Source organism: Triturus cristatus, chromosome 2_1, assembly GCF_964204655.1.
Source record: "Triturus cristatus chromosome 2_1, aTriCri1.1, whole genome shotgun sequence".
NCBI lineage: Eukaryota > Metazoa > Chordata > Amphibia > Caudata > Salamandridae > Triturus > Triturus cristatus.
The window spans coordinates 292,473,283-292,499,989 of NC_140581.1; the positions used below are offsets into that span (position 1 = coordinate 292,473,283).

A 26,707-nucleotide genomic window follows, 5' to 3' on the forward strand; every position below is an offset into this window, starting at 1 on the left:
GGGGAGAGAAAAAAAGGAGTTGAGAGATTGCTTGATAGACTTCCAAATCTTTAGGCATGGTATATACTTATTGAAAGTATGTTAGTCTGGCTACATGCGTCCTTGATGAGACACCAGTTAGGGGATAACCAATCATTACATGGATGTCCTTGATGAGACACCAGTTAGGGAATAACCAATCATTACATGGATTACATCCATGTGTCCTTGACAGTGCTCTGATGGTCAATGGCATTCGGGTTAACAATTGACATCCTGTTACCGCGGTGTTCCTCAAACTAGGGGCGTGAATACCTTCTTCTCCGTCGGTCTACTGGAGGGGTGTGTGGGGGACAGGGGGAGCATATCAAGAGGGGGAACTAGGTGAATGAAATTGGATTTTTGACATTTTACTTGTTGGGTGCAAATACAATGTTGTCAGTTTGGTCCTGGAGGGCAGCCACTCTCGTTCCTACTGAAGAGTGGCAGCTTAAGGACCTTTGGAGTCATTTTGGAAACAAAGCTAAAAGCGATATGTATTGTCAAGCCAGTTTTATGTGGGGCATTGCGTGAAAGACTCTGGGAAAGACTGAGGCGAACAGTAAACCGGAGCCCCAGTAAAAATGGGCGGAGCTCCCCCGTGCATACCCCGGAAGCAGCTTTGACCGGTCAAAGCCCATCTGTGCAGTGGGGGAGGGGGAGATGGGGCATAAGTAATGAATCGGCGGAAAAAAGATGCTTGTACAGTGCAGTAGCGATAGCCACCAGGAAAAAAACAAAGCAGACTTGCAAGTTGTAGGAAAACTAAAGATAAAATATGATTTTCAGTAGCATTTTACAAATGATACTTACTCATCATTACTATAAGAAACCCAAATAGAATATTGGTAATTCAAAAACTAGTACTGTATTAATCTGAATAGGAAATACGAGTTAGTAGGCCTGAATTCCACTAGTCCAAATGTTGGGGATAACACATTTGAACCTCTAGAGAATAGATTATTTCCATGTTAATCAAATCAAAATACATTCAGTTCTAAAGACCAGCCAAAGTAAATAATACACGTTCATAATTTCATAATGTTATATAATATTTTACTTATGCTATTTTTAATTCTCAGTATGTTCTTTGATTTAGAACAAAAAATACACGGTTACATCCACTGATTACACATAAATAGCGTTGATAATATTGCTACCAAATTGATAGTTCATAACAACACAACCTAATTTGCTTGAGGGACTTATCCATCAGTCTGCTAAAACCTAAAGGCGGAAGTTTCCTGCATATAGACAGAAGTACAAATTATGTAAAAAAGGCATCCGAGGAGATACAGTCAATAGGTCTTCAGGAAAGGCTGGCAAGGGAGGGGCAGTCATTGTTCACTTCCTTTATCCTTCGAAAATCAGCTGGAGTTTTGTAGATTTTCAGGTGTGCAAAATCCATGTTCTGAAAAAAGATTTTTACCTGTAAAAAAAGAGATTTTTTAAGGTTGGCGTCAGTGGCTGAGGTAGACTTCATGCAAGGCACAATTACGTGACAGAATGTGTGATTAATTTAGTACCTTTCTTCTGCCCTTGAGCGGCCAGTTTTGGAGAGTGGACGACTGATTAAAGAAGACTTCGTACCTCACTCTGGGGCATATTTACAAGCCCCTATCGCCACCACAGCATCACATTTAGTGATGTGGGTGGTGGCGATAGGGGCTTTGCCTTATTTACAAGGCAGCGTTAAGCCACTTAATGTGGCTTAACGCTGCCTTGTAAATAAGGCACCCTTTCACGCTGTACTTAGCGTGAAAGGGGAGGGCAATGGGTGTCAGGGTGGGCGTTTCACCGCAACAACCATTGATTTTGATGCTGCCCCATATTTACAAGGGCAGCGTAAATATGGGGCATCACCAAAATTAAGACCAGGGAAAACCTTTAATTTCTCCCGTTTTTTGCTGGTTCCATGTGTGCTGCGTTGTGCAGCACACATAGAAACAGAAAAAGGCCTTTGATTGGTTATGTGCAGGACGGTGTCTCTTCCTGCACATAAACAATCAATAAAAAAATGAATTATTTCAATTTCTATGTGTGCTGCATTAAGCAGCACACATAGAAGTTTCAAAACGCCATTTAAAGATTGTTTATGTGCAGGAAGGGAGACCTTCTTGCACATAAACAATCTTCATCCCAATGCAGACACCCTTGCACTATGGTGCAAGGATACCTGTGTTAGCCCTAGGCTGCTAAATTTATCGCCAGCACAGGGGGAAATGCAGGACTGCACCATATTGTTGTAAATATGGTGCAGCCCTGCGTTTCAGAAGTGGCAGAGCGTGGAGTTAAGCTATGGGCTAACGCCACGCTCCTCTACTTCTCTAGTAAATATGCCCCTCTGTTTTCTGTGTATTTTAAAGGCCTGGGCGGAGTTCGCGGAGTTCTACTGCACGGTGTGGGAAAAACTCAGCAAAACTCCGCGAGTGAAGCGGAATTTCACGCCCAGGCCTACTTTTCTTCAAAATTAAAATAGGAATATAAACACCCAGCTGGTGGCTAGGAAGGCTCAGTTAAGTTACTTGTTTGGTAATTATGTCAAGAGACGTACCTTTCAGACAAGCAGTCGAACAGGGCAGTCTGAGCTCTGAAGCATATACTAATCCGTATCCATTGACAGGATGTCTAAAGAAGCCCTTCGAGAGGAGGTAAGGTACATGGCAAATATGGCACACTAAACGGGATTCAGAAAAGTGAGAAACGTGCACGACAAACAAATCAAATTCCATGTTCAAGTAAATAAAAGGAAAACATGAATAAACCAATTTCAACCATCAACTTTAATGTTTCAATGGACTTATATGTCCATTAAGGTAGGTAATTCCTTGATATTTTATCCAGAGACGTTTTAAGGCAAGGGCAACGTGGGCTCTGTCCCAGGGCCCCAGTCTGTCAAGGGGCCCTAATAGGGCCATCTCTGTTATGCAGAGATTCTTGCCCAAATGACCTTGAATAATTCTTAAACAGATTGTTTTTAACACTGGTTTACTTTATTTTTAATGTGGGTGATGTGTGAGAGTATATTACAGATATTTTGCAGAGAAATGTGTTTATGTTTCATACCACATCCATAAAAAACTTTTATTTTAGATCAAAACGGGACCTCACATATGAGAAATGGGTGTGTGCCACAGAATTTGTTTGTAGTAATGTTAGTGAGCTGCTGTATTCAATATTGAAAATATGAGCCACTATCCTTGAATATTAGATGTAAACACATTTTCAATTAGGACGAGTGTGCCTGTGCACTGCCAGTTACCTGGCCACATAAGGCACGAAAGAGCTGAAATTGGATCATAAACTCAAAGCAGTTCTCAACAGGGGCCCCCAAAAGACATTTGGCCTAGGGCCCCCAAAATCCTTAAGATGTCCCTGATTTTATCGCTGTAAATGCGTGAGTAATGTACATTTGGCATTGCTAAGCAGAGAAAGGTTAGATTCTCAAGGGGAGTAATATAGAGGAGTGGCCATGGACATTCAATGCAATTAGGCTTACTACCACAAAACTAAAACTATGGGACAACCTCAAACGCATACCAGGATGTCACTTAATACAATTCGAACAGTGGAAAGTCGCTAGTTCCACTTATGGCAATGCAGAGGCTCAGGAACAACAATGGCTAGCAAAGCCCTAATGCTGGATGTTAAGCTCCCTCCCCCTCATTATAGGATGAGTTAAGGGCCTTTAACAAACGCTATTGCCCTCGGCAGAAGGCTATAATGCTTAATTAGAACAATGGAGTGGCTCTGGGCAAATAATGCCTGGTATTGACCTTCTGTTGCTCCCTGTTTACTTTAGAACATTCTACCCTCAGTGGTTGGAATGTTCTAGTCACATAACAGTACTTCTTCCTTGGGCTATAATGGTTTCAAAGGCCCTCTCTCTCGTTTGGGCCCTCATCTGCGGTTCAGGCAAAGAACTCGGGTTGAGCTTGCTAACAACCATTACTGGCCACATCCGAACTTCAGGGGCAGAGAGAATCGGGTCCCCAAATGGGCTTTAGTGTGGCAGTCTAACGTGGGGGAGGTGTTTGTCTCCAACCAGACTCCGGCTGACCTCCACTTAACTCTGGTGGACTCGGGGCATGCCATCAGAAGGATGACATGAGCAAGAGCCAATCAAACCTTTTCTTCATTCATTTCAGGAAAATGGTTTCCTGTTGGATAAATCCATTTCCCTACATACCCCAAATGATGGGAATGTGTGAGCAATTATCTCACCCTAACTGCACGCTTAAATTGCTTTTTGTATCAATAACGCCATCATTAAGAGTTGTTTGTAATCTCTGGGTTCATGCATTACCAGTCCCATGACGATTGCAAGTGATTCTATCATCTCCGTTACCCCCTCCATTCCTAAGTGGAGCTGCGGGGCCCGACTCTAAATACCCCGGAGATAAAGTAACCATAGCACTAGGGGCCACACTTTCAGGCCGAATGACCAGGCTGATCACAATGAACGCCAAAGTGCAGGCGCTTGAGCTGCGTGCGAAAACCACTGAAGGTTTTGACCATCCCCTCAAACTTGCAACCCTCTATCTGCTCACTACTTTCAAAATGTCCAGTCCTCCATTCCCTCTCTCTTAGATATACCTATGTTCCTTCTCTTACCTTTAATACTGTCAACCAGAATCTGTCATCTGAAGTGAAAGATGGCATTTATGAGCCCCTACATTGAATGTAGGTGCACTCAAAATGTTTAGTCGATCCTCAGAATTCTTTAGTAAGTAATTTTTCCTTCAAAACTTTTCTTTTTATGCAGTGAAATGTGCCGCAACTTCCTTATGTTTCAGTATTAGGGAGGGGCCTTGCACAGAATGCTTTTGCCTATCAAATATGGCTTGTGGTTCTCTGAGACAGTATTCTTCGTTCCCCTCCATGGAATCACACTGCTGGCCACATGAATGAAACATAGTAAAAAATACATTACAAAGCCATTCTTCCTTTTCTCTTATGCGTCTACTTTAAGGACATGATTAGGAGTGACCCAGTAGTGAGTGATAAAACCACACTCATCAAATCCAATACCGTAGAGCGCTGTATTTAGTAATCCTTAGTGCTCCTATTAGGGCCGCCTAAAACAGAGCCAGCTGCTAACCATGAAATCCTACAAGTGGGGAAATTATGTGGCGTAACGGTCAGACATGCCGACTTTGGAGCCGGGTAACCAGGTTTCAGTCAAACATCCTGTGATTCTGGACAAATCACTTAATCTTCCCCACCCTACCAAAAATGAATGGTGCTCATGAAAAGCACTGCAATACCCAAAGGTCGAGTTTGTGCTATAAGCGCCAGGGTTTGATTAAGTGGTGGTGCCGAGGACCGGAACTCACCTGCTCATATTAAGCCCTGTATTACATCACTTTTCAACAGTTCTGCATCTTGGAATGTGGAGGACGTAATAATACTGCGGGCTTTTCACAGTCTGCAGACGCCAAACCTGGACGCAGGAACGTTCCCCTGCACCAATTCAGCTAGGTTTTGCTTGCCAATCTTAGAGCCGTATTTTCGCACTACTTGTAATCCTAACTATGGCCCATATTTCCTATCTGCCTAATAGTATGAAAACCTAACTTTCTCTTAAAGTACTGTGTGCTACCATTTGGTTCTTCCTCTGTCTGTCCACTGATCCCATCAACATGAACCAGGGCCGGCTTTAGGGCAGTGCAACTGGTGCGGCCGCAGTGGGCGCTGACCTGTGGAGGGGGCACCGACCTCAGGGGTGGGTGCTGTGTTTAGGAAACAGCTTATGATTGGAGCGATGAGGGGCACTTTTACCCAGTGGTAGTGAGAGAATCCGAGGAGGCGGTCATGGGGTGCGGGGGCACCAAAAATGATTGTCGCATCGGGCACTACCAGCGTCAAAGCCGGCCCTGACATGAACTACTGAAAAGGAATTATGAATGACTGAGCCTAGTGTTGGATGAAAGCAAAAGAAAACACTAAAGTTGATAGCGTACAATTCATTGAATCTGCTGAAAATTGCAACACAAACATCCCGAGCTGCCCGCCTGCAAATCTGCTGCCCTCTGAGAACTGACAGCACTTGTTATTTAGAAGAAGCCATACATAGAAACCACGCAGCATTACTTACAATCGGAGATGCTTTCATGCAAATGGGTTTCCAAAAGGATCCGGGAATGGAATCGAAGGCGCTGGCTGCTGTGGCACAGGACTCTGGAATACAGGCACAGAATTGACTTCAGAACATGGTCTACGCTTTATATCTGTTCTCATAGTTGAACAAGATTGATACTCGCAGCAAATGAAGAGAATAGAGGAAGAACTGGCTCTCCCATGAAATAGGAAGTCCCCTTTGTATTGGTGCTATCTACACACAGAGCACAATTCACAAACACCTCATTAACACCTGCAATAATTCACAAAATAAATCCTAGCAGGGGTGAATGGGTGTACCACTAAAGATGTCTCTGCCAGAAGTGCAGAGAAATCTGGAGTAGTAAATCCCTCACAAGGGGTGGGCATTACCACGTGTGGTTTGCCTAGTAAGTTTGTGAACGCCCACACACATGAATGTTTGTGACCACTGTTGGACTTGGCCCTTCTGGCAGGTTCACCCCTGAACTTTTTGCTTTTTATTGGTGACTTGGTGTGGTGATTTTTTTGGTTTCGGCGCACTTTCCCTGTGTCCCAGGGTAAAGTGCGTGCGTGCTCTGAGTGCATGTGGTGAGATAGGCCTGCCCTCCCATAGGAATGCATGGGGAATGTATGTGTCCCTAGTAGTTCCTGATGCGTGGGGTGTGCAGGCCCGAGTTTGGTATGTGCGGACTCGTGGGAGTGAATGCTGCGCGATGATGTGTGCGGCGTGCATGTACCTAGTGTGGAAGTGCCACTTCTAGAAGTGGGCACTTCTGTGTGCAGTGTGTCTGTCGCGTGATTGGCTGGTCATGTCATGTGACAGGCTAGGGATTCCCCAGAGTCAGGATGAGTCACCCAGTGGTGAACGGGGAGATCAGCAGCTAGATGGGTGGGAGGAGTACACCTGGGTCCTGAATAGGACAGGGTTTTCCACACACAATGCTGGCCCCGCCCCCTGCGGTGCGACTGACGACCCTAGCCCTGCCAATGAATAGAGTGAGGGGCTGAGCACATCAAGGGTGCTCCCCAACCAGCTGCGACTGGTTTTCCCCCTCACCCTGAACCCAGAACAAAGGGGTTTGCTGTATAAAAATGGGTCTGTGTCCCCACAGAAACTGTTCTCTGCCAGGATCTTACCTGAGGGGGGCTGCTGCTGCTGCTGGACCAGAGGACCGCCACTTGGACTACCTCCCTGCCTGGAGGCCCAGTGAGCTGGCTCTGGGTCCAGCCTTGCCCCCCACCCCTGCCCTGCTGCATGCAGGGAAGAACTTTGCTGGACTTGGCTTGGATCCTACTCTAGGCGCTGGGAGCGCTTTATTTTCCCCCTAGGGCGCCTGGAAGCGCCTTTCATTCACTTATAGCGCCAGAAGCGCTTTAATTGGGGCCGGCAGCGCAACGCTGCGATTATCAGCGAGGGAACCCCGGCGTAGGGATTCCCTGCTATTGTGCTATATTCGAAGCGGGTGCCCACCCCGCATTGTGTGCTTGTTGGCGGGTGCCCACCCCGCTTATTGAAGTATTCCTACGGCGGGTGCCCACCCCGCCGTGTACTGCATATCGAGGGAGCCCACCCCTCTTATCCCCGGAGAAATCACCGCGGCGGCCCGGTTCTCAAACCGGAAGTCAGGCAACGGCTCGTAGGACGGGGGCGGAGCCTCGGCCTGCAACGGAAGTCCAGGCGGGAGCCCACTCCGCACTGGACGGCTTCCTGGAGGAGCGAGAGGAGGCTGCCGGGGAAGAGAGAGAGAGCCCCCGAGGAGCGGGAGCTCTCTAGTGCCGGCCGCCCTGACCCCGACGCGTCCAGTGAGCCTGGAGCCTCTGAGGCTCCACGAGAAGCGTCGCCGGAGTCCCGGTGAGTGAGGCTCCGAGGGGGGGGGGTCCGGACCGCATTTCGCTCCCGCCCCAGCGGGGGCCTGTCTATGCTCGAGTCCCAGAGTGGGACTCCAACCTTACGGGGGCAGTATTCTGTAGCAGGCCAGAGCGCGAGTGGCGCTCCAACTACGGGGGCATTTCTCCTGCAGTCAGAGCGGCCCCGGAAGGCAGCGGGCCGCTCCAACGAAGGGGCCCGCATTATTTTCTCGAGCACTAGTGTGCTCCAACGGCCTGCATTGGTTTGCCCTGAGCCCCGAGAAGGCTCCAACGTTACGGGGCATTCTCGTCCTCAGAGCCCACGAGGCTCCAACCAGGCGCATTCTTCAGGAGCCTAGGAGGCTCCCAGGGGGCATTTCTATTGGCCATTTCGAGCCCCAGAGGCTCCAACGAAGGGGCATATTATTATTTAGAGCCTGCGAGGCTCAAGGGGCACAGTATTGATTCAGAGCCCAGTCAGGCTCCAACGACTCCCATAAGTGTTCTAAGGGCCCCGAGGTGCCCAGGCCCCAGTCCCTACAGCTGCCCAGCACTTAGTGGGCAGCTGCAACGTTTAGGTTGTGCAGGGTGCGCCTGGCTTGCGCAGTCGCGCCCTGACATTATTGGATTGGTCATTTCTGCACCCCTGAGAGGCCAGTTGGCCTGGGGGACAGTTTTTCTGTATGGTGCCCTCCCCTAGGGGACCTGGTGATTTCTATATATGTACTTTTGCGCCTGCGCAAGGTCTTTATGATATTCTCCTTCCTAAACTGTGTTTATGCATTGGAGATTGTTTTACTAGTAGTAATTATACTAGTGAGTTCTTGTTTCCTTTCCTGCACCTCTGAATGTGGTTATGCGTCATGTGCTTTGCTTTACACCTCTGAATGTTATGCATCATGTGTTTATGTGCTTAGACCCCTACAGGTATTGTGATACTTAGGTGGTTGTTTTCTCCCTAGTACAGGTGGTGCTAGTGAGGTCCTGATTCCCTGCGCAATATTTTCCTAAGGTGGTTAGGGTTGCGTAGGTGGTACTTACCTGATACCAGTAGTTACTGGTTGTGTGCTACATATGTTATTTTGTACTACAGTATTATTCCTATGTTCTAAAAAGTGCTAATTCCTGACAGTGGTCCAGGTGGCCCTGTCCCCTGTATATATAATCCCTTGTAAATTCTGCCCGTGCCTGTTGGCACATTGTAGAGTGTGTGTTTTTATCTAATGTGTTGTGTATAATACAAAGGTTATTTTTATAGAATACCTTGTGTGGAGTTTCCTTTGTGGTGGGCCTTGGGTGTTGTTGCTGGGTGCGCGCGCAAACGCTTTACACATCGCCTCAGAGATAAGCCTGACTGCTCGTGCCAAGCTACCAAGGGGGTGAGCAGGGGTTATCTTTGGCGTGTAACTTCCTTGCCCTGACTAGAGTGGTGGTTTCTGCCTGACTTTGGCGCAAGCCTTAGCCAACCAGAAATCCCATTTCTAACAACCACTCACAAACAGAAATGCGGCCCTTTCCAGCCCTGAATATGGTCAGAAGTTCTGCCCTTCAAGGGCGGTGGGGCGGGGCGGGGCGGGGCAGGGAGATGTCGACAGACGATGGAATAAGGAAAATAAAATAAGTAAATAAATCCGATTCCGTTCGACATACCCCCCACCTCACTGCTCCACCGCGTTTACCTGCACCGGCCGCTGCTGGCTGGAGTAAGACTCCACCCCTTCCACGGTGGGAAGGGAAATTAATCACCTTAGGTATTCTAAGCCTTCTCTGTTGGTGTAATGTTTTCCCCAAAAAGAAAAAAAAATGCTTTTGCACATTAGGCTGTCCTTCCTGCTGTGTGGAATTATTCACTATGGACAACTGCGCATGGGGGAATAGGCAGCTTTTAAAAAGGCACATGACAGGTGCAACCGTATATCTGGTAACCTGTGCCTGACATGACTTTCCAGGTACATCACTACACTTGTTTAGTGAAAATCAAAAAACTGAAAAAGTGCATTCAGGCGGAGTCATAGAACTTCAGTCATACTTTTACACTTGTGTAGGTGAATTGCACTCATTTTTTAATCTTTCACCCGCGAGCCCGATGATGGTTCCCTTACGGAGATCACCGGGTACTCTAGGCATCATGCACCTATCATTCTGCTGTCCACTGATATTGGTTTCAGCCAATAGGCCATTGTTCATGAGCAGGTTTATGGTTTATTGTGCACTGAGACATTTGCATAGAAGTCTTTAGTAACATCACTAGCAACCTTTAGTTATAGAAGGTAGCTATATACAGCAGCCATCACATGGATATTTACATTCTTAGATGCTCTGCGCGTTGTATGTAACTGTTATTCACAGCAGCATGGATATGAGCTAACAATATTAACCCTTTCGATGCGCATGACGGAGCGGTTCCGTCATGCGCATCGGTTGCGCTGTGCGTATGACGGAACCGCTCCGTCATGGCCCCGCCCGCGCAATAGAACCTACAGCACAGCGCGGTAATCCGCGCCGCGCTGAAGGGGTTAAAACACCATTTTCTAATAAACTCAACATTCTAATATCGTTCTTCTATACACTTCAAAGTCTTTTGTGAAAAATTATCTAATGAAATTGTGTCCAGCACTCACAGGGTTTTTTGTAGAGTTGCTGAATAGGTCGGTTCCAAATGGGTTGTCAAAGTTGATTTCTGCAGCTTTGGGAGCAGGAAGATGATTTTGTCTTGGGGCTGGCTTTGGTGGCTCTGAAAAACATTACAAACACTAATACAGGGCTTAACAACATTGAAAATGGGAAAAATATGTATATCATGGATACTATTTTCCCCATGTCCCCTCGCTGACCAAGTGCCATTTAGTAAAGTAGATTAGTATAGAGTACAGTGGCATAGAGCGGCTTGATATAGAGTAGAGCTGAGTTGGGTAGAATGGCATAGAGTGGGGTGGGGTAGACTAGAGTGGCGTAGAGTGAAGTGGCTTGGTATAACCATTATAAGATACATTTCAAACAATGTAAGAGAAATCATTATCTCACAATATCTTTGCAGGTTGTGGGAGTGTCATTTGAGGCAATGGTTTTCAAGACTCAGGAGTTGGTTCACACGAACCACAAATAATTCCCAATAGAACTCATTGCAATGTTTAAAGATGACAGCAATTTTCAGTTCCTAAAATTAAACACATTTAGATGCCAATTTCACTTTCTTATCTGCTTTGCCAAGAGTCCTTTAAAATACCCATTATAACACAATAAAACTGAATTTTGATTTTGTCCACTATCACCATTCAAGGTGGCAAGGGCCATTACCATAAGGAATGGCAATGGGAGGTGGGGGGCAATAAACATGGAAGAGATATTCCCACCACTCAGAAGAAAAGGAACTACGTAATACTATCTTTAATAATACATTTATAATTTGTGCACATGTACGAAGTCATGATTCCCCACTGAGCATACATCAATCAATCAGGGGAATTATAAGCGCACTACTCACCCATGAGGGTCTCAAGGCAAGGGGGGGGGGGGGGGGGGTCAGAAGTTCCGTATCAGTTGAAAATCCAGGTCTTCAGTGCCTTCCTGAAGGTGTTCAGGGAGGGGGCGTGTCTGACGTCGATGGGGAGCTTGTTCCAGGTCTTGGCCGTGATGTAGGAGAAGGATCTACCCCTGCTCTGGCTCTGCGAATGCGTGGGGTTTTGGCGAGAAGGAGGTAGGTGGAGCGAAGATTGCGTTTGGGCACGTGGAGGGTGATTCTGTCATTGAGATTGTTGGGTCCGGTGTTATGTAGGCATTTATAGGTGTAGGTAAGTATCTTGAAAGTGATTCTTTTCTCGACGGGGAGCCAGTGGAGCATGCGTAGGTGTTGGCTGATGTGTTCGCGTTGAGAGATCCCGAAAACTAGTCTGGCGGCGGTGTTCTGTATTGTCTGGAGCATGAGGAGTAGGGACTTGTTGATGCCGGTGTAGAGGGCGTTACTAAGTCCAGATCTGGTGGTTATGAGTGGGTGGGTAACTGTCTTCTTTGCCTCGGTGGGATCCATTTGAAAGTCTTACAGAGGATGCGGAGGGTGTTGAAGCAGCTGGAGGTCACGGCGTTGACCTGTCAATTTATAGAGAGGGAGGAGTTGAGTACGATGCCGAGGTTCTTGGCATGGTCCGTGGGAGCCACCCGGTGTTGTTCCACGCCAAAGGCCAAAGACGTGGTTCCGAGGACGAGGACTTCTGTCTTCTCTGAGTTGAGTTTTAAGCAGCTGTGTTCATCCATGCAGCAACGTCCTGCATTCCTTCCTGGAAGTTGAGTCTGGTGGTGGGGTCCTTGGTGAGGGAGAGGATGAGCTGGGTGTTGTCAGTGTAGGAGTCTATGCCGAGGCCATACCGTTGGACAATGGCGGCGAGGGAGGGCATGTAGACGTTGAAGAGGGTAGGCCTGAGTGATGATCCCTGTGGGACTCCGCAGTTGATTTCAGTAGGTTGGGAGAGGTAGGGTTGCAGTCTGACCCTTTGGCTTCTGCCGATGAGGAACGATCTGATTCAGTTGAGGGTGGCGACTTGTATGCCGGCATTGTGGAGTCTGTCTGTGAGTGTGTGGCGGGAGACGTGTTGAAGGCTGCTGACAGGTCGAGTAGAATCAGGGTCACGGTGTGGCCTTGGTCGAGGAGGGCACGGATGTCGTCAGTGGCGGCGAGTAGGGCAGTCTCAGTGCTGTGGTTGCTTCGGAATCCGGATTGGGAGGGGTCGAGGATGGCGTTGTCTTCGATTAACCGTGACAGTTCTGCATTCACAGTCTTCTCTGCGACTTTAGCTGCATAAGGGAGGAGCGAGATCGGCCGGTAGTTCTTGAGATCCGACGGGTCAGCTGAGGGCTTTTTGAGCAGTGGCCTAACTTTTTTGCATTTCCAGTAGTTGGGGTTGGAACCGGTCTCAAATGTGGTGTTGATGGCATGTTGTAATATGGGTGCAATGGTGGTGGCAGCTCTGTGGTATATGTGGGGTGGGCATGGGTCTGTGGGGGCCCCAGAGTGGATGCCTTTTATGGTCGCGGCGGTCTCCTTGGTCGTGATCAGTGTCCAGGCTGAGATGGTGGTCTGGCTGATGTTGTTGCCAGGTGGGCTGACCGTGGGGGCGTCGAAGTTGTTGTAGAGGTTCTTTATCTTCAGCTGGAATTAGGAGCCCAGTTTGTCACAGAGGTCCCGGGAGGGGGTGATGTTGGTGGCTTTGCAGCGGGGCTTGGTGAATTCCTGGATGACGCTGAAATGTTCCTTGGAGTTGCTGGAATTGGCGAGGATTCTGTTGTGGATGAAGGTCCTTTTGGTGGTTCCGATGCGTTGGTGGTATTACATGAGTAATATCATACACAATGGGTCATCTAGTGTTGGAAAAATGTTTAGGGAAGTACTGATTGCTCTGCATCAACCTTATATTGTGATCTGCATTACAGCACTGCATTACAAGTGCTAACATATTTTAGCAATCACTTTTTATTGTGCCCTGATTTCAAGTGCCCTAGAGTTGGATGTGATAATTATCACACCTGATAAAATTTCACACTGGTATGCTCGGAATTGAATGGGATAGAAAATTATTGCCTATTCTGAGTTTTTCCTGAAAACATGGGGCATAACATATATAGCCTTATTACGATGTCGGACAACTTTGCAGAATCGGGACCTACCGACCTATTACAATGTGATCGCACATGGTGCCGTCGCATACTCACATTTGCCTATGGGAGCTTGTGCTATGGCCATAAACCGGTCACAGAACAAGCTCCCATAGAGAAATGAGAGAATCTGTTCAAGGTGCCTGGTACAAGGTGCAGGGATTAACAGGGGGGCACCATAGGTGCCCCACTGGCCCTCAACAGGAGTCCGCAGGGAGAAGGGGGCCCTGCTAGGGGCTCCCACAGTCGCTTTGCGATAGGCTTTCCATGTTGGAAATCCCAACATGGAAAGCCTGTCCTGTCGAAAACCGACATCATAATCCCAACGGCAGAAACGCCGTCCATAGGGATTATGGTGGGGCCTTTGACTGGGCCCCATCGGAATCCAGCCGGAATGACTGTCCGGTTTCACTTTAGACCACCTGTATTATTGTGATGCGGTGGTCAGAAATGAAACCTACGATGTGACTCGGAAAGTCTCTGACCTGAGGTTGGAGGCTTTCCGAGTCACATTGTAATGATGGCCATAGTGTTTACTGCATGTCCAGTTATTTACTTGCCATTTTTCACCTATTAAATTGCTAAAATGTAACAGTGAGGTGTAGTTGATTATTTATGCATTCCCAGTAGGGTTCGAAATTTACTGGCCCACTCATAATGAGTGCCTTGGTTTTGGATGGCTGCACTTGGAGGGCTTAACAGGAGTGCAGTATGGGGACCAAATATAGTTCTTATTTTGAACTTTAGAGGTTCTAAACCAAAGCATGTTTGCTTTCTGAGAAGTTCCCTGGTGTAATATGTTAGCCTTTAAAATAAATGTGAATGACATTTGGATCTACTATGTTATTGCTAGGCCAAAGACAAACAACACAAGCACATAATAAGAAATTTGTTTACAATTAAATAACATATAAAATACAATTATATTACCATTGACTTTAGCAGAAAGTTGATTAATGTCAAAATCATCATGGTCGTTGGTTTCTTGAGGAATTCCTACTTTGCTGTTGAAATAGTTGGCAAATGCCCCAGATGCACCACCTGAGGTGCCTTGCTGTTCTCCACGCCTCGCAGGAACAGCTGGAGGCTTTGTCATTTGGAAATCCTTGAACAACTCTTTGACATTCTTGTTTTCCTTTTCTCCAAGTGGATCTAAGGCAGTGAAAGCATCACTTTCCTTTTTGGTAGTCTCTTTCAGAGGCACAGGCCTTGGCGGCGGCTGAGGTGGAGATGCTAACATGGATGAAGGCGATAGCGAGAGAGCCATTGGAGAAGTATAGATGCTGATCTGGTTGAAAGGGTTGCCCATGGTTCCGTGCTGAGTCCACGCATTAGGCTGAGCAGGGGCAGGTTGGTTCCAGGTAATAGGAGGTTGGTTCACGGCTGGAGCTCCAAACTGCGTCGGCTGATTCCATCCAGGTCCAGGCACTGGCGCACTGAACACACCCGGCTGATTATACCCTGCAGTCTGGGCGGCCATCACTGGCCCAGTTAGCAAGGCAGGAGGCTGTCCGAAAGCTAGAGACTGTGGACTCCAAGTTGTGGTTTGAGAAGAGATGCCAGGTAGTCCACCTAGAAGATAAAAGGGATCAAAATGACAATGATATTTTTCACAGTTTTGTCATGATACCTTTGAGCTTTCATCAGTTCAGTTTCTATTTCTAATAGTTATTACATTTCAATATCTGTTGAGTAATTTATTCAAAAAAGGCATTTAAAATTAAAATGTGTTACTTAATGCACATCTTTTCATCATATTGCTGTGACTCTACTTTTAGAGTAATTAAGCTGGAGAATTATATAAATATGAGTGTATGTATTATGAGAAGGGTGATTGCTCTATGTTTGTCATCCTAAATGAAGGTTTGTAGTAGAATGAATTCTAGACAGCAAATGCAACAAGCATTGGCAAAGCCAATACGTTTTGCCTACGTGAGGAGTATTGGCTTTGCCAATGTCTTTTAGACATGTTGTAAAGCATCATGGGGTAGAATAGAGTACTGTGCAGTGGAGAGGCATGGTGTAGAGTGGTATGAAGTGGCATAGAGTAAAGTGGCATAGAGTAGAGACATTGAGTGAAGTGGGGTAGAGTGGCATAGAGTTGGACCGTGCTGAGTGGCATGATGTAGAGAAGAGAGACATAGAGTAGGTAGGTAGAGTCAAGAGTGGTATAGAGTGGAATGGTGAGGAGTTTTGTAAAGCAGCATTGCCTAGAGTTGTGTAGAGCAGAGCAGAGTGGACTGGCATAAAATGCAGTGGCATAGAGTGCAGTGGTATAGAGTGCAGTGGCATTCAATGCAGTGACCGAGTAGAGTTGTGGCGAATACAGTAAGGTAGCAGTGGTGTAGAGCAGAGTGGCATAGAGTGCAGTAGTGCAGAGTAGAGTGCAGTGGCATAGAAAGCAGTTGCGTAGGGAAAGGTGGTGCAGAGTAGAGTACAGTGGCAAAGTGCAGTGGTGTAGAGCAGAGTAGATTGGCATAGAGAGCAGTGGCATAGACCAGAGTACAGTGGCATAGAGTGCAGTGACACAGAGTACAGTGGTGTGAGTGCAGTGGCGTACAGTGGTGCACAGTAGAGTGTCGTACAATGCATTGGCATAAGTGCATTGGTGTAGAGTACAGTGGTGTAGAGTGCAGCTGCACAGAATGGAATGCAGTGGCATAGTGTGCTGTGGCATAGAGTGAAGTGGCGTAGAGTAGAGTGGTACATAGTAGAGTGGAGTAGAGTGCAGTGGTATAAAGTACAGGGGTGTGGAGTGGTACAGAGTAGAGTGGTGTAGAGTGCTGTGTAGTAGAGTGGTTCAGAGCATAGTTTTATAGAGTGCAGTGATATGGAGAGTATAGTGGCAAAGAATGCAGTGGTAGAGAGTGCAATGGCATAGAGTGCAGTAGTGTGGAGTGGCGCAGAGCACAGTGGCATAAAGTGCAGTGGTCTAGAGGGGTGCAGAGTAGAGGGCCATAGAATTCAGTAGCATAGTGTAGAATGGCGCAGAAAACACCAAACTTGTGTAGAGTGCACTGGCATAGAGTGCTTTGGTGTACGGAAGAGAACAATGGCACACAGTAGAGTAGAGCAGGGTAGAATAGAGTTGCGTAGAGTTCAATGGTGTAGAGTGGTGCAGAGTAGAGTGCAGTGGTGTAGAGTGTAGCGACATATAGGGCAGTGGCATAGAGTAGAGTGGTACAGAGTAGAGTGCAGTGGCATAGAGTACCGTAACAGAGTGCAGTGGTGTGGAGTACAGTGGCATAGAGTGCAGTGAAATAGAGTGCAGTGGCATAAAGTGTAGTGGTGTAGATTCAAGTGGTGCTGAGTAGAGTGGCATAGAATAGAATGATGCAGCCTAGATTAGAGTGGCAAAGAGTGCAGTGGGGTAAATGCATTGGCGCAAGTGGATTGGTGTAAGTGGATTGGCATAGAGTACAGTAGTGTAGACTGCAGTGATGTGGCGTAGTGTGCAGTTGGGCGGAGTAGAGTGCAGTGACAGATTTCAGTGGCATAGAGCAAAGTAGTATATTTATTCAAAAAGGTATTTAAAGTTAAAATGTGTTATTTAATGCACTTCTTTTCATCATATTGCTGTGACTCGACTTTAATAAAGTGCTGTTGTATGGAGTGGTGCAGAGTACAGTGGCATACAGTGCAGTGGCCTAGAGTAGAGTAGTGCAGAGTAGATTGAAGGGGATAGCAAAAAAGTGCTAAGGCTTCAAGTGCAGTGCCATGGAGTGATGTAGAGTATAGTGACAGAGTACAGTGGCATAGAGTAGACTGGTGTAGAGTAGAGTGGCGTAAAGTGCAGTGGTGTAGAGTGGCTCAGATTAGAGTGGTGTATAGTGCAGTGGTGCAGAGTATAGTGGTGTAGAGTAGAGTGTCATAGAGTGCAGTGGCATAAAGTGCAGTGGTGTGGAGTGGTGCAGAGTAGCATGGTATAGAGTCCAGTAGCTTAAAGTAGATTGGAGAAGAGTCGAGTTCAGTGGTATAGAGTGCAGTGGCATAGAGTACAGTGGCATAGAATGCAGTGGCCTAGAGTAGAGTGGTACACAGTAGAGTGAAGTGGAGTGCAATAAAGTGCTTTGGTGTAAAGTGCAGTGGTGTGGAATGGTGCAGAGTAGAGTACAGTGACATAGAGTACAGTGGCACAGAGTGCAGTGGCATAGAGTGCAGTTACATAGATTGTAGTAGCCTAGACTAGAGTGGTAAGGCTAAAAGTGCAGTGGCATAGAGTGCTGCAGAGTACAGTGTTGTCGCATGCATTGACATAAGTGCATTAGTGTAAAGTGCCGTGACAGAGTGCAGCTCTGCAGAATGGAACACAGTGGCGTAGAGTGGAGTAGCATAGAGTGCAGTGGCATTGAGTGAAGTAGTGTAGAGTAGGGTGGTACAGAGTAGAGTGCAGTGGCATAAAGGGCAGTGGAATGAAGTGGTGCAGAGTTGAGTGGTGTAGAGTGCAATGACCCAGAGTAGAGTTGTGTTGACTAGAGTGTCGGTGAGTGCAGTGGCATAGAGCGCAGTTACAAAGAGTGCAGTGGGGCAGAGTAGAGAACAGTGGTGTAGAATATAGCAACATAGTGTGCAGTGGCCTAGAGTTGAGTGGTGTAGAATAGAGTGAAATGGCACAGAGTGCTGTGACAGATCAGTGGTATAGAGTACAGTGGTATACAGCGCAGTCACATAGATTGCAGTGGTATAGAGTGGTGCAATGTGTAGAGTGGCGTAGAGTGCAGTGGTATAAAGTAGACTGATGCAAAGTAGATTAAAGTGGAATAGAGTACAGTGACATAGAGTGCGGTGGTACAGAGTGTAGGAGAGTAGGATCTGCTTCACATGGGTACCCCCACTTTTTGCTGGTGTTTCACTGTTTTTTGACCTTAGTCTGGCTGTGGCCCTGCTGATCAGGACCCAAGCCTAGCTGCTTCCTCTCTAAAATGGTTTCCATGTACATTAGGTACATTTACAATTGGATTCTGGAGTGCCTTATAAGCCCCTAGTATATGGTATACTATGTACCTAGGGCATAGGTACCTCAGAGGCCTACCAGGGGCTGAAGCATGCAAGCAATCCAAAATGATACCTCAGGTCTGCTACTGCAGCCTGGGTAAGGTGGTGCATGCACCCCTTACAGTGGTATAGGCTACCTATATCACTACCACTGCACACACATATAAAACCTATAAGTCACTCCTATAGCAGGCCTTGACAATCCTGAAGGCAGAGTGCTTGGTTTTTATGTGCGAGAGTGCCCCTGCATGAGCAGGGCCCCTCTGCAGCATTCAGAGTACCTCCTCTGATGCTGTTTGTGATGCAGCCTGACCATATACTCTTAAGTGCATATAACCTCGCGGTAAATGCTAACTTTGGGATGGCTGCACGGAAACATGTCGTGTTTGGTGTCAAATGCTTTGGAATACTACCCCCCCCACCCCCACCAGTTATGGTGGCGGGGGTAGCATTCCACCCTTCTAGAGGGAGAGACATGTTCACACTCATCTAACCCGGTAGGACTTTCTACAGCCCTGGCATCACAAAATGAATGCCTCTGCCACAGACACGGGTCTGGCCTCCTGCTGCTGACCGAAACTCCGGCATGGGAGGACTGGACAATAGGTTTTCTGTCCCAGGGAGGTGTAACCACCTCCCCAGACAGGCAGATGTGTATTGGGACTGGGCGGGACCACTCTGGTGCTTTGAAGTCCTGCACTGGGGGCACGCTTGGTGTCCCCTTGCATAGTCCAGTTCAAACCGGTTGCAGGGGATACCTGCCCCAGCTCTGGTGCGAAACTGGACAAAGGAAATGGATGTAACCACCCCTCTTTCCAAACCCTCCCATAGTTGGGTCCCTAGAGTATGTCCAACCCCCAAACTTTGCATAAGTATGGGAACCCAGTCCTTGCGACTTTCGATTACCCTGGACGAAACTTTGCAATATATATCCTGGACCTTCAACGTTCTACTTTGCTTAGAAGACTGAAGAAAACTCCCTTGGAGTCATGGAGTGCCTCCCCTGCTCAGAGTAGACTGATATAGAGTTAAGTGGCATTAAGTGCAGTGGTGCAGTGGTGTACAGTGGTGCAAAGTAGAGTGGCAGACAGAGCAGTGGTGTAGAGTAGAGTGTTACAGAGTAGAGTGTCGTAGAGTGCAGTGGCATAAAGTGCAGTGGTGCAGAGTAGAATGGCATAGAGTCCAGTGGCCTAGAGTAGAGTACTGCAGAGTAGAGTGCAGTGGCCTAGAGTGTAGTGGCCAAGATTAAAGGGGTGCAGAGCAGAGTGCAGTGGTATAGAGTGTGGTGGCATCGAGTGCAGTGGTGCAGAGTAGAGTAGAATGGGAGAGAGTGCAGCAGCGTAAGTACAGTGGCATAGACTGAAGTGGAGTAGAGTGCAATAGCCTAGAGTGGAGTGGTTTGGCTAAAAGTGCAGTGTCATAAGTTCATTGGTGTAGAATGCAGTGACAGAGTGCAGCTCTGCAGAATGGAATGCAGTGATGTAGGGTGCAGTGGCATAGTGTGCAGTGGCATTGAGTGCAGTGGCATTGAGTGCAGTGGCAATGAGTGCAGTGGCATTGAGTGCAGTGGTGTAGACTGCAGTGGACTAGAGTGCAGTGGACTAGAGTGCAGTGGTATTGAGTAGAATGGTCGAGAGTAGAGTAGCATAGAGTGCAGTGATACAGAGTTGAGTGATGCAAAGTAGATTAGAGTGGTGTAGAGTGCAGTGGGGTAAATGCATTGGCATAAGTAGACTGGCGTAGAGTACAGTAGCGTAGAGTGCAGGGATGTAGCGTGGAGTCCAGTTGTGCAGAGTAGAGTGCAGTGGCATAAAGGGCAGTGGAGTGGAGTGGTGCAGAGTAGAGTGGTGTAGAGTGCAGTGGTGTAGAGTGGTGCTGACTAGAGTGTTGGTGAGTGCAGTGGCATAGAGTAAAGTGGTGCAGAGTAGAGAACAGTGGTGTAGAATATAGCAATATAGTGTGCAGTGGAATAGAGTAGAATGGTACAGAATAGAGTGAAATGGCATAGAGTGAAGTACCAGAGTGCAGTGGTGTGAAGTACAGTGGCATACAGTGCAGTAACATAGAGTGCAGTGACAAAGATTGCAATGGCCTAGAGTGGTGCAGAGTGGAGTGGTGTAGAGTGCAGCGGTGTAGAGTAGAGTGGTGTTGGGTGCAGTGGCTTAGAGTGCAGTGGTACAGAATAGAGTAGAGTAGTGTATAGTGCAGTTGCATAGAGAGCAGTGTTCTAGAGTAGAGTGGTGCGGCATAAAGTGTCGAAGAATGCAGTGACAAAGTGCAGTGACATGGAGTGGAACAGAGTGGAGTGTTGCAGAGTGCAGTGGCATTGAGTAGAGTGGAGCATAGTAGAGTGGTGCTGAGTGCAATTACATAAATTGCAGTCATGCAGAGCTGAGTGGAGTAGAGTGTTGTATAGTGCAGTGTCATAGAGTGTAACAGAGTAGATTGCAGTGGCATAGAATACAGTAGCGTAGAGTGGCGTAGAGTGCAGTGGTGCAGAGTACAGTAGTGTTGAGTGCAGCACCATAGAGTAGAGTGGTGCAGAGTAGAGTGCAGTGGCATAGTGTGCAGTGATGTAGATTGGTGCAGTGTAGAGTGCAGTGACATACAATTAAATGGCACAGAGTGCAGTGGCATACAGTAGAGTGGTACAGAGTACAATAGAGTGCGTAGAGTTCAATGGGATAAAGTAGAGTGGCGCATGGTAGAGTAAAGTGGTGTTGATGGTAGTGCCATAGAGTGCAGTAGCACATAGTGCAGTAGCATAGATTAGAGTGGTGCAGATTAGAGTAGTGTGATGTGGTGTAAAGTGCAGTGGTGTAAAGTGCAGTGACATAAAGTGTAGCAGAGTAGAGTGTTGTAGAGTGCAGTGGCATAAAGTGCAGTGGCATGGAGTGGTGCAGAGTAGAGTGGTATACAGTGCACTGGCCTAGTGTAGGGTGGCACAGAATAGAGTGGTGCAGAATAGAGTGTTGTTGAGTGCAGTGACATAGAGTGCATTGGCATTGAGTGGTGCAGAGTAGAGGTATAGTGGCTTAGAGTGCAGTGGCACAGGGTGCACTGGTGTAGAGTAGAGTGGTGTGGAGTACAGTGTCAAAGAGTGCAGTGGCATAGATTGCAGTGTTGTAGACTAGAATGGTGCAGACAAGAGCAGAGTGGCATAGAGTGCATTGCCATAGAGTAGTGTGGTGCAGAGGCATGGAGTAGAGTGGTGCACAGTAAAGTCTACTGGTGTAGAGTGCAGTGGCGCAGAGTAGAGTGCAGTGGGGTAGGGTGCCGTGTCATAGAGTACCGGATGGGGGTAGAACGAAAAAGAAGCAAAAAGGAAAGGGGACAGGTGGGACAGGACTAGAAGCTACATTGACAAGAATATGGGAGATGGACTTGGTCCATGCTTCAGGGGAGGGTTAAACACAAGAAGAGGACATGACGCATGCATGCCGTGACAAACGGGAGAGAAGGAAGTGACAGCAGCACCGAAGCTAACAAATGGTAAGCTATAGGCGGGCTGTAAGTCCACTATATGCAAAAAAAATCTCACAGAGACAATGCATGCACTGTCTAGGCGAGACCCAAAATTGAGTTCATAGAATTTTCATGATGTGTTCTCAGGTATGATTAGGTGGTAAACAGAAGAACATAAATTGGTAGCTTTACATTATTACTTCCCATGAGAGTCTGCAGAGTTCCGTGGGCGAAGGAATCGGCACATCACAATGGTTTTTAGCGGCAGGAGCTTGTTCCAGACTACAAAATCAGTGTGAACAGCATCAAGCCAAGTGGCACGCCAGAGGGTGCTGCTGCTTTGCTGCCACTCGAGTAGGTTTTCTACTTGAGCTGCAGCTTTCTCAAAGCAAGTGGCAGCTTTCTTACTGCGAATAGTCGCCACTGCCCGTGAGCGCCCGCATTGAGAAAACCTCTCTGAGTGCTGTCCTAGCTCCCAAAAATCACACTATGAGACACCAATTCTTGCTTGAGCTTGCCAACTTAACATTGGTGAGAATAAACTCCGCCACATGGCTGTTGGTGGAGTTTTAACTGAACTCTGTGTTACAAGTGTAATGTGGAGTGGGCAAAACTCTGCCGGCGGAGAAGAATTTATAGCCCACCCCTAGCTTTGAGTTGAGAATATAATCCCCTAAGTGCTTGTTTACCTTTCATACTTCTATAAAATCTCCAATATAATGGTAACAATGTCACTGTATTCTTCATCTATTCAGGAGGAGCTAAGTTTTTTATGCTTTGATGAATTATTTCTCCACATGATCCATTTACATGTTTATGACTGTATAATTGTGTGACATGACTGTGAACATTGGTGTAGAAGTCACACTCATGCAATGGACGAGAAGGGGCTGTTACAAGGCGGGGTAAGCCTTCTAAGTTTGTGAGTGGCCACAAACACATCAGTTTGTGAGCATTCACAAATTGCTCTCTAAAACTTTTTCATCTTGAAATTGTGCGGGGATTTGCTCCTGCCAAAGGCTGGAGTAAATCAATTTATAGGGACGGAAGAGGAACCGAACATTCCCAAACTTGGTGGGGTGCAGTGGAAAAAAATACTTTCCTTAAGCAGAACTAAAGAGATACAATGCACATTGACACTGTCTTTCCCCTAAGAAAATTGTACTTTGCATGCATTGCCACATTAGAAAAATGCATACGCCTGGAAACAAGAATTCCAAAAGTAAATGTGAAAAAGGATAACTGTCACAAATTTCCAGACATACTTCTGGAATTCTTAAAAAAATGTAAAAGTACAATCAAGCAGAGGTGCGAATTGATCCTTTTGTGCTTGCACATTTTATTATCAAGCTGTTGACACCTATTCCTAGCTACATTTTTTGTAATATACTCTAGTCTTGTGATTTTAATTAGGATTGATTCAAGCTTTATTGTTCAAGGTAAAAACTCTGATTTCACTACCTTTGATAGCAGACAGTAGCCAAAGTGTTCACAGCCACCAACCCGATTACTTTTTGCTGTGATGGTGTCACTGCCTACACTCCTTCCATTCCAGCACCCACCTCTCCTCTATTTCTTCTTATGTTTAATTAGCAAGAATATTGCTATAACCAGTAAAACATGTACAAGATTTACACCTTCTCTCAAGAGGGTTTAAATATTAATATGTTACTCTTGTTTCTTCCACATTTGCATGAATAACTTACTTTGGATGACTCTGTGTTTCCTTATACTGAAAAGCATCAATACCTAGCATTGCTGTAAAGATCTAAAGGCCATGAAAAGCAACTTGGAACAATTTTGCTGATGCATTGCAAGGTGCACAGGTTGTTTAAGCCCAGTCATCGAGTGAAAGAGGTTCAACAACACTTTCACGTGGCCATACCAAATGCAGTAAAGATTGGTTGCAAATTATAGGTAGGAGCCAGATGATCTGTATTCTTAAACTTTGAAAAGTTTGGTAATTGTGCAAATTAATACTCAACTGCTTTAAACGTATGTTTGTCAAATTGGGATGTGGTAACTGCCCATTTTATAGCTCATTGACAAAGCAAAATTGTCAAGCAGAAATCCACTTGGCATTACACATACTACTTGGATGATCCCACTACTTGGGGAATGAGAGCTGGAACTCAAACCAACCTATGGCTTCCCACGGCTTTCCTGTTGTGCCCAGGGTACAAGGGGGCAGATGATTCTTGGTCAAACGTTGACCTGCTCCTGCTGATGGATGGAACCAACTCATCCGTTCTGTCTGAGTGCAATCTCACCAGCTCTTCTTCCGGCCCTCTTTGCACCCCTAAATCAGGGGTGCATTGTGACTTTGGTGAAAGATAGCACATGATTTACTCTAAATTGGGTGTCTCCCTGAATTCACCAGTTTCTATTCCATTTATAGAGGAATCTATATGACCTTTACATTTTATAATTCCTAGGATCTGAGGTGAATTTCAACAGTTTTAGTAATGAAAGACACACGCATGGGTGGTGATAGTGTGGACAGTGCAAATATATATGGAGCAGTGGCAGTCTTTATGTTCTTATGCCAGATGCATGCACTTTGGCCAAATGTTATTTTAATTGATTGCTGGTGAAAGTTATGCTGCAAAGCATTTCATATTTACTTTTTCAGAATTGTACTGAGACAAGTCTCACGTTCCTTGCTGGCTCGCGGGTGACTTATTAAACCACCCATCAATTCCTACAGGTACGGAATATATAGTCATCTTACCTAGCCCTCCAATAGTAGACACTGTGGAAGGGGTACTATTGGCAAAAAGATCCATTGGATTTGTTTCCAGAGTTGTTGGCTGGAAGGCCTGGTCTGCAGGCACAGAGGGTTCAGGTTTTGATGCTCCAGGTGCAGAGAATATGTCTGAGCCAAATACATCATTGAGTGGCTGCTGTGAGCAAAGATATTTACCTTTATTGCCATATAATACACATTGGATACATTTCGTCATAATAAAAATTCATTCTGTGCAATACACATTTTAGACTACGAAATATAATTATAGAGAATATGATTATTTGATACATATTAGCAAAAAACATTTATAGGTTAACAGTGACAATGGTATGCATACATCTTCAGTATGGTTTAACAGCCTTGATTCAAAGGTTATAATAAACTAACCTTCAATCTTCCACCTACTATCAAATTATTTAAAACTTCAGTTGCAAAGATAAACTCATCTGGTACTTGCATTTCACCACCAGATATCTACCCCATGCACATATCAATCAGAGTTGGCAAAGCTTTCAATACCCAAACTGTACATACATCAGAGCCAGGGGTGGATGCTTGCAAATTGTACAAGGACGCGTCAGTGCAGTTAGTGCATGAAGGCTACTGTTAAGAGTTCTCTGCTTATTCTGTTAACAAGTCTTGTCTAGGTTCTATTTTTATTCCTCACCTCAGGAAGCAGTAAAAGATCAACAGTTTATGCATAGATGTAAAGAACAGCTTTAAATTAAGCATCTATCACTGTCTCATAGCATATTTAATTATTTATTATTCCTTGTTATTTTACTATACAATCCCTTCATATGAATGTCCTGCTTGATATGGGCTTGTTTAACCATTCCTTTGAGGGGTGCCTGACTGGATATAGATGACTATTACTTTCAGGGTTTTGATAAATGAAACATCATTCTCTTTTTGCAGGAAAGCTAAAGAAGCCCATGTTATGCGAAGAGTGAACACAAAAATCTGAACATTCAACAGGATCAGATTTTAAGCATTAATCCTTGTCTATAGGGATTTAAATGGATCAATTGACAATTTAAATGGCTGTTGATACTGGCAGAGATATGGAGTCACAATCAGTAAAAGTAATACCTTGTAATAACAATTCAGAGCCCTAATGGAACCCTGTGAAACATTTGACTCTCATGTAGCATAGAAGAGTATGCGTCCTAGAGATGTGCCACTCACACCCAAGCTTTTGGCTCAGATTATGTTACATTGATTTGTATAGCACGCTAATCACGCAAGAGAGTATCCAGGTGCTTAGGCAAGGTGTGTAAGTGTGTGGTCCCAAGGTGCTCATATGAGGGGCAAGGTATTCAGCTTCTTGCGGAACTCAAGAACTGAGGAAGAGGCTATGATGTGTTGAGAGAGGTTGTTTCATGTCTTGGGTGTGTTGTGGGACAATGAGCAACCTCCAGTTTTGCTTTTGTGGATTCAGAGAGTGTGTGCAAGTGAGAGTGAGGCAGAGCATAGGTGTATAATGGGTTGGCGAAAGTGTATGGGGCTGTTGAGGTATTCTGGTTTTGTGTTGTGTAAGGCTTTGTATGTGTGCGTGAGAAATTTGAATTGGCTGCGCAATGGAATGGGGAGCCAGTGAAGCTTCCTAAGGTGATGAGTGATATGGGTGTGGCGTGGGAGGTCGAGCATCAGTCTTGCAACTATGTTCTTGATGGTCTGGGGTCTGTGTAGTTATTTGGAGATTTTGGAGTAGAAAGTGTTGCTGTAGTCCAGCCTGCTAGTGATGAGTCTGGTGTTCTGAGGCAACCATATGAAGATCTTTTGCAGCATTCATAGGATGTGGAAGCAGGATGTGCACACTGCATTGACTCCTAGATTTCTTGGGTGGTCAGTGGGTGTTGGCCCTAGCTCCAACGGCCACCA

General features: G+C 46.2%; 1 protein-coding gene across 5 annotated transcripts in view; it reads right to left on the minus strand.

Annotated features, from left to right (window-relative positions):
- Nucleotides 1-1,052: 1,052 nt before the first annotated feature.
- DAB2 (DAB adaptor protein 2) overlaps nt 1,053-26,707 on the minus strand; it is a 269,293-nt gene continuing 243,638 nt past the window's right edge. For 3 of the 5 annotated variants that reach the window (XM_085631147.1, XM_085631151.1, XM_085631149.1), the window contains 5 exons: nt 24,806-24,977; nt 14,545-15,186; nt 10,590-10,702; nt 6,116-6,198; nt 1,053-1,447 (listed from right to left, as the gene is read on the minus strand). In XM_085631147.1, the coding sequence (XP_085487273.1) occupies nt 6,130-6,198; nt 10,590-10,702; nt 14,545-15,186; nt 24,806-24,977 (996 nt within the window). In that variant the 3' untranslated portion in view covers nt 1,053-1,447; nt 6,116-6,129. The remainder of the gene's footprint in view (nt 1,448-6,115; nt 6,199-10,589; nt 10,703-14,544; nt 15,187-24,805; nt 24,978-26,707) is intronic. The other 2 variants (XM_085631150.1, XM_085631152.1) reach the window with 1 other exon arrangement.